The sequence below is a fragment of the Echinops telfairi genome, unplaced genomic scaffold (genome assembly GCF_000313985.2).
Source record: "Echinops telfairi isolate 266 unplaced genomic scaffold, ASM31398v2 ScPeMD7_7400;HRSCAF=8409, whole genome shotgun sequence".
Classification (NCBI taxonomy): domain Eukaryota; kingdom Metazoa; phylum Chordata; class Mammalia; order Afrosoricida; family Tenrecidae; genus Echinops; species Echinops telfairi.
Window position 1 is genome coordinate 48,711,878 of NW_022111300.1, and position 8,508 is coordinate 48,720,385.

Below are 8,508 nucleotides of genomic sequence, written 5' to 3' on the forward strand. Positions count from 1 at the left end.
TTTTTTTTAACAAGAAAAATGTAACATCAGCTACTCTTATTAGAGTGAGGGAAGCCACAATACTGTACAGTTCTGGGGACAGGTAGCCCCGCACATTAATGGTTAAAACCAGTTATCAAATCCCAACAGCAAAAGGAAACTAGTCAGAAATTAACCACCATAACCTTTGTTTTATATATATAGATATATAGCTATACATCTTTCGAATACTCTGCGAATCCCAGTTTAAACAACAATAGTAACAGTAACAAAAGACAAACAGGCTTTATATTAAACACGTCCTCTGCACTTTGTGGTTACTTCTAAAGCAGCTTGAAGACACCTCACCACCTGGCGCGGGCTGCACGCTGACCCACTGAAATGATCTTGGCAGGATAGCAGCACAGGATTTGATATTCATGTGTATCACTTTTGACAATGTAAACCTTTCATAAAATAACGTTTTGCTAAAAAATTAGGATCATTCAAAGGTCTGATCATCCTGTTCCCTGAGGCCTGCCAGGAGGTCGGCAAATTGGATTGTCTCACACAGGACTGCCATGCTCATTCAAAGGCCGCCCGTCTCTTGACTTTGAGCTGTTCTGGGGGGTGGCGTTGCCAATCTGTTGTTTTTATCTGTGGCGTCATTGCTGTGCTGCCCTTGTCATCGACAGGATGGTGACTACAGTGATTTTCTTGGGCCGTCCATTCACACCCCATCTGGTTCTCTTGGTGCCCAGTGAGATGCATATTTCACGGCTGTCCAAGTCCATCCTGAGAGCAGACCTGGAACAGAATGACTCTCTCGGTAAGGCTAGGGGACATGTGTCAACAGGTACCTAATTCAGTTTCGCATTTCCCTATCTTTTATTACTGCCTATGATAAGTACTTAGAAACCGATGTCCTCACCACCCAGGAGGTGGTTGTTCATCTCCCGTTGGTTAAAATAGCAAGCGTCACTGTTTAAATACCTACCGGGTAAACTCGGGCTGGATGTTCATGCCACTGGTGGCAAATGCTTGACAATAACCTTGGGCCCCTGGCATTGCCGCACTGAGCGGAGGCTGTGCTGTGCTGATGTCTCTAGAGCCGACCCCACAAAGGCTTCCCATTGGGAACACGGGGTTCTTCACTGATGCACCATCGACACAAGGGATAGTCCCATTTGCTTCCATTGCATGCCCCACAGTTCAGGCTCCCCAGAAACCCCCTACTCTCGGACCCCATCTTAGGACTGCTTTAATGGTTTAAAAATCCTTCCTCCCTCTCATCTCCACAACTTTGTCCCACAATATCTATATTTTTAGATCCCTAAACGTTCCAAATCGATTAACAATAGAGATCTCATTGGAACCCATGGATCTGACAATGTAGAACTGTATTGCTTTAAAAAGTGTGTGACCACATTTGTCTGGGCAGCAAAAGACCCCACAGAATAAGATCAGAATAGAATTTCAGCTGACTCCTTAATTTCCCTAGCATGGCTGAAGTTTCAAGCCCTTCCTGTGTTTTCTCCGACAGAGGAGGTGTACATTACTCACCCTCAGTGATAAGCAAGCGTAAACACAGCACTGCCTCAGCAAGCTGACTGAGATGAGAGCTGAGGCTCAAGTTCACAAATGGCTCACTTTAGCAGAAGTCGAGTTACAAGCATAGACGGTCTGCCATTCTGCTCTGCCACAGGTGCTTGACGTCAACGTTGAACGTGTGTACAGGGGTCCTAGTGGCTTACACTAATCCCTGATTAGTATAGTATCTCTTAATTTACAGTCGCTTCCTTATTTCTTGCAGTGGACCGGGGTTGGGCCTTGAAATGGCCAACAGTAGACTTCCATTAATAAAAAGCACCTGGTGTCAGGTTAAGCTAACCCAAAGGTCCAAAAACCCCCAGGACACTCCATGGGAGAACGATGAGCCTGTTGGCGCTCTTAGAGATCTTGGGAAACCCTACGTGAGGGCACACTGAGTCACAATGGACCAGTGGGTTTCTGTTCATGAAGCCAACGTCTCATCTACAGGGAACGCCACTTACTATGGGCATGCTTTCAGGAGGGACCTGTCCCTGGAGAAAAGACATCTTGCTTGGTGAAGCAGAAAGCCCTCAGTGAGATAGACTGACCCAGTGGCTGCAACAATGGGCTCAAACCTAAGCACAGTGCACAGGGTGCAGGACCAAGCAGGGCTTCATTCTATTCTCCATCCGGTTGCTATGACTCGAACCAGCTTCAAGGTACCTAATGACAACATCTGACTGTGCAGGACTCCATGGGCGGGGGCAGAGAGAGGCGGGTGTGTTGCCTGAACTATTTGAAGGGGCTTTCTTCATTCTACACGTGACTTTCCTCCAACGTGCAAGCCTGCATGGGTTTTCAGGCTATCAATCCTCTGCAGTGTCATTCCCTGGGGACCGTGTCTCTCTGACTGCTTGGTCTTTCTTTGAGAGTGCTCACGCAGTGAGGTCTAGCGAGCACCAAGACCTTGAATGCTTTTTTCCTGCCCCTGCTAAGTTCTTTGTCAGAGCCCTTGACTCCAATTTAGAAAGCGCTAATGTCCTATTTCACCCCGGCCCTTGCCAGCACACTCGGCCTGTGTGTGGTACAGAGGACTCAATACTCAGGGGTGAATCCCTTCTGGATATGAAGCAGGTAGAAATGTTTCTCTGCTGTCAGGTCACACTACGATTGAGACAAGAAAAAAAAAGAAAGAAAGGAAGAGGGGAAATGACTAGTTGAGGCTTTTATATATACATTCATTGCTTCTAACATTTTTTTTTAACAAGAAAAATGTAACATCAGCTACTCTTATTAGAGTGAGGGAAGCCACAATACTGTACAGTTCTGGGGACAGGTAGCCCCGCACATTAATGGTTAAAACCAGTTATCAAATCCCAACAGCAAAAGGAAACTAGTCAGAAATTAACCACCATAACCTTTGTTTTATATATATAGATATATAGCTATACATCTTTCGAATACTCTGCGAATCCCAGTTTAAACAACAATAGTAACAGTAACAAAAGACAAACAGGCTTTATATTAAACACGTCCTCTGCACTTTGTGGTTACTTCTAAAGCAGCTTGAAGACACCTCACCACCTGGCGCGGGCTGCACGCTGACCCACTGAAATGATCTTGGCAGGATAGCAGCACAGGATTTGATATTCATGTGTATCACTTTTGACAATGTAAACCTTTCATAAAATAACGTTTTGCTAAAAAAATTAGGATCATTCAAAGGTCTGATCATCCTGTTCCCTGAGGCCTGCCAGGAGGTCTGACTTTATACCACGGGGTTCCTGCTCTCTCACTGGGGAACGTGAAGTGCCCTTGCATTTCAGGAAGGAGCCAAAGGGTGGCCACAGCGAAGGGCCATGGGGCTGGAGGGACGTGGGGCTCTCGATGGGGGTTAGGTTTTAGCAGGCTACCGAAAGCAATGGACTGTCTTAAAGTCAAACCATTCATAGCCAGATTTCAACCCTCTGATCACTTTCCATCTGGATTTTCAACTCATGAACGTGAAGCGTTTAACCAAACGTGTATGGGATCCTCATACAAAGCTGTTACATTTGGAATTGCCCAGGGATGGACGAGGGGTCCTTCAAGGAACAGGGTCAAAGGGACAACAGATGCACCCCTCAAGATAAACCATGGGCTGGCACGCAAGTGCAGGATGGAGCAGCCTGGTTGAAGCAAGGCTGCTCATGGGCCAAGATGCTCCTGGGTGCCTCCGTTTGTGGACCAAGACTCAGGTCATCTCACCTTCCTGGAAATGCTCTGGACGACCTGAGACCCAAATCTCAAATGATCATTTCTGCTCACAAATAGTGTGGCGGCCGTAACTAAATACAATTAAGAAAAATGATGAGATGCATGTATTTTTTTAAGCAGCTTTTGAAATATCAACCACAGCATTAAACATTGAACATATACATTCCCAGGTGAATACAGATATAAATGGTATACAATGCAATAATGCCACAAACTTATTTCATGTATGTCTCAAGGCTGACTCTAAACTTAAAAAAATAGCTTCGAGTACATTAACTGAATATTCCTTTCGCTACTTCTCTGTAATTTTCCACCATTTTTTTAATTGTTCCAAGATGTATAGATAAATCCCCAAATTCCACACCTGGTGCCCTTTTCCTTGTTTTGTTTTCCTGTAGGTTTTCAAATAAAACCAAAAGACAACGCTAAGATAATGCTTTACATTTTAAGTCCATAGACACGCCAATCCTTAACACCGCATGTCAACGCTTCCTTTAGGATTTATGACCTTCCCCCAAACCAGTTAAAGGCTTTCTGGAAACTGCAGCTCCTATGTGCCGTTCGTTCTGGCCCTCAGGCCACGTCTGTCCCCAGCATGCCCGACACCATCTCTCTTCCACTCGGTCCATTGGCAGCCCCTGCTGACACTTCCGGAAAAAGCTGTGACTCAGTTTCCCTCCACTATGATCCACTTCTCTGAGATAACTTCCCAGGTTGTTCCTTCAGAGTGTATCTTCAGCGGTCCTGTGGCATCCAGGTTCTGGTTCTGGGGGGAAACGGGCCCAACCTGAGAGCCAGCCCCGAGGCCAGCAGGCCCAGGCAGAGGCCAGCTATTGATACGTCTCCACAGCGGCGCTCTGAACTCCATCACTTTGCAGACTCTGGGAAGCCACATGGTCTGCGTGTGAAAGCCCTCTGGGAGGCCAGCGAGCGCCCAGGTTCCCTTCCCGGCCAAGGCCCTCTCTAGGCGGCCAGATGGGCCTGCAGGCTGCGGCCTCACTCTGGGAAAAGCAGGCACTTGTGGCAGCCTGATGCTTCTGGAAATTCTTGCCTTCCTCGCGCTGAAGAAGTCACCGATGCGCCCGCTTCCTTGCAGGCCAAAGGGTCCTGCTTCGTCCCAGGCGAAGCCTGCATGGGAGGGGCAGGTCCAAGCTAGAGGAATATACACATACACACCAGGGTTTAAGGTACTGGATGATATTGTATAAATTGCTAAAATGCTTCTCGGCACAATTGGTAGCTTAAAAAAATACTTTCTTATGGTTTAAGGGCATTGAGTTTTCTCCCCCACCGCTGACTTTCGGCGTGGAAATCTCAGTGGAGTCTGGTTTTTTTCCTTCCGACCGGCTTTGTACCTTGTGAATCCTACGCGCAGCGCCAAGAGTGACCTTCCATCCCGGCGACCTCCCTCGGTGGTCAATGTCCCAGTCGGTGGGGAGGCTCACTCCTTTCCTCCCAGCCCCGAGCAGCCACCCTCCCTCCAGGTCCCCGGGTGACAGATCCAGCCCTCTGGCAGTCTGTTCCTCAAATGGAGACTCAGTGCAGCCGGAAGCCAGAAGTGGGGCCACTGGAGGTGGGGCTGGGCAAGATGGGAGGTCTGATGGGACTGTCTTAAATAAATAAATCTTTTTATTACCATGTAAAAAATAAATGATATTTCCCTTTGGCAGTAAGTAGCTGATTCGACATTGAGCGTGAAAGTCATTCGCGTGTGTGTGATTGTTGTTGTTTGTTTAATGTTTGTTTTAAGAGACTGGACCACAGCTGCGTTTCTCGGTACCTCGCTGACGATGTAGACTGTTCCCACGGCTTTGGCGAACCTTTCGCAGAAGTGTTTGTGGCAGGCTGGGTGACTTCACTTGTGCCCCAGGTAGGCCCCCAGGGTGATGCACGCTCCAACCAGGACAAGACTGAGCAGGGTCTTCACGGACAGCCAGGAGAAATCAAACAGTGGCCGCATGCTGGGGCCATACAGTTCCACAAAGGCGTCCTGGGGGGCGGGGAGGGCAGGAGGGAAGAGAAAACGTGGTTAGAGACAGAGCACAAAATGCCATCTGACCCCAAGGGGATGCACCAGGCCTTGGCCTCAAGGTCACCACCATCAGAAGGGCAGAGGAAAGGTAGCCGCTCTTGCTGGAGCAGGTTCAGGACCCACCACCATTCATTTAAAGAACAGTGGTGGAACGCTTGATGCAGTGGTTCTCAACCTTCCTCATGTTGCGACCCTTTAATACAGTTCCTCATGTTGTGGTGTGCCCCCCAACCATAAAATTATTCTTGTTGCTACTTCATCACTGTCATTTTGCTACTGTTAGGAATTGGGCAACCCCTGTGAAAGCATTGTTCCACCCCCAGAGGGGTTGTGATGCACAGGTTGAGTGAGAATCGCTGCTTAATGGATACAGAGCTTCGGAGGGGAGAAGGTTTTGGAAGTAGAGAATTGGTGATGGTTACACACGCAACATGGTGAATGGAATTGGTGCCACAAGGTTGGCAGTTTGAAACCACCAGTGGCTCTGAGGGAGAGAGATGAGGCTTTCTACTCTTATAAAGAGTTCTAGTCTTAGAAATCCACAGAAGCAGGTCTACCCTGTCCTGTAGGGTCTCTGTGAGGCTGCGATACTCAATAGCAGTAAGTCTGGCTTGGTTTTGGTTTATTGGCAGTGATTACTGCCAGCAGCCCTCAGGGTTAAACACTGGCTACTAACTTAAAGGTCACCAATCCAAACCCACCGGCTGCTTCTCTAGACAAAGTCCTGGTGATCCACTTCCATAAACATTTACCGCCTTGTGAACCCCATGAGGCGGTGCTACTCTGCCCATTAGGATCCCACTATGAGTTGGACTTGGCTTTAAGGAGATGGGTTTTTGGTTTGGACTGGCAGTTAAGGGACCGGGTTTCATCTCTGTATCAAGGGCTCAGGAGGAACCAGGATAGCCTTAGGAGCGTGGGTGGGGCAAGTCTGCTTCTTACAAACCTCTGGGGGCCAGGCAGGCAACATTCCAACAGCCCTGACTGCTTGATGCTTTGGGACCCTGAGTTCCTTTAGCTGCCTGGGGTGCTCTCTGTAGAATAGAACCTCGACTCTGAGCCAAGTCCTTCTGGACATGGGGTCATCTCAAAGAAGTGGGGCAAAAAGGGATAGGTTCTATTGGCATGCCTCCCAGTTTACCTGGTGTCCAGCACTGGAGAGGGTGGGGGCACTGCCTCCCCACACATCCCTTTCTCTCCCGAGCTGGTGGAATTTCCTCTCGTGGCTTCCACCCCACTGCTGCGTATACCTCTAACAGACCTTCTGAGCCATCCCTGTGTGCAAAATAAGGTATCCCTTCTAGAGCTGGATCTAGCATCTAGTGACCGAGCAAGGGGCACCGTGTTCTTGAACAGGCACTGCAACTTGTGGGAGACGGTCTGCGTGAAATTCCTGCCTGGCAATTTATTAGCTGGTGACCTTGAACAAACTACCCCACCCCGAGTGTCTTTTACTTCATCCATAAAACTGGTTGTTTGGGAAGATGAAAGTCAAAAACACCCATCAGTGTGGTTCGGAATATGAAACAGAGGAAGAAGGAGCAAGCTGTAGTGAGTGCTCCCCCTTCCAGCGCTGTCAGGAAGCCCACCTGTCCCCGCCCAGAGGTCCCAGTGAGCCTGATAAGATACAGAGGCAATTTCCCAACTCCCTCCGAAGAGGCGGCTTTCGGTTCTGAAAGGGGATAAAGATTCCTATGGAAATTGTGCATTAAGGTGTATGCATTACATGTCCTAATGCAAGACGGGAAATAATACCAGGGGTCCTGCCACTCAATTCCCCACCGGACCATCGGTTCCTAGGCTGGGGATGCTGCCCTTGGCCCACCGAACCCACAGGCACCTTCCTGTTGAAGAGGGAGGCTGCGTCTGGTACCTAGGCTTTGCTCATGGACGATCCCAAAGCACACCCTGTGGCCTGTGGACGGGACATCTTCCAAGTCCCTGCTGTGGGAGATACGACCAGCTTTGTCAAACATCCTGGTGAGGGTGATGTCTCAAGGCTTTCTGAGCAGTCTGTCACTGTTTGTTTAAGTTTAAAGCCCGTTTTAAACAAACACGTGCTCTTTGTACATATTCAAACAAAGAGGGGAAAGAAAACCTGGGACATGATCACATGATTCCGACGCACTCCCAAGCTGTTATCTCTAGCTCTCAGTCCGGGGGGTGGAGCGGCTTCCTCCAACCCACAGTCAATCCAAGAGAGAAAGATGAGGTGTTTTGTTCTTCTGAAGAAAGATGTACAATCTCAGAAACAGAGGGGTGATTCTGCTTTGTCATCTCTGCCAGGCCTCGAAGTGGATGAGGGCCACTCGCTGCCTTTCCCAGCAGATGGAGTCTGAGCCCTGGCAGGGGGTTTTCACAGAGCTGCTCTACCAACCGCCAGGGTCACAGGCCCCAGCTGGTGCTTGTGCCACCAGAGTGGGCACAGGAGTAGAGAAGGGCCAAGCCCCTGACCTACCGCCTTGTTGCAGGAGGTGTGGGCTGAAACAGAACGCGCCAAGACTCCCTAGCAGGCGTGTCATCCAAGGGTCCTCATCCCTTCTGTGTCGTGACCAGTGTGCGACAACTCTCGTCCCCTCCATCAGCCTGTCTGGCTCACCCCCTTCTCTTATACACACACACACACACACACACACACACACACACACACACACACACACCCCTCAGGCTTTTGTCCACCCTACACACACACACACACACACACAGTTCTATTGGCATGCCTCCCAGTT

At 49.0% G+C, this 8,508-nt stretch overlaps 1 protein-coding gene across 1 annotated transcript in view; it reads right to left on the reverse strand.

Moving 5' to 3' along the window:
- Window positions 1–2,692: 2,692 nt before the first annotated feature.
- Window positions 2,693–8,508, reverse strand: part of BCL2 (BCL2 apoptosis regulator) — a 203,221-nt gene continuing 197,405 nt past the window's right edge. The window contains exon 2 of the mRNA XM_004703025.2: window positions 2,693–5,737. Coding sequence (XP_004703082.1) covers window positions 5,603–5,737 — 135 coding nt within the window. The 3' untranslated portion in view covers window positions 2,693–5,602. The remainder of the gene's footprint in view (window positions 5,738–8,508) is intronic.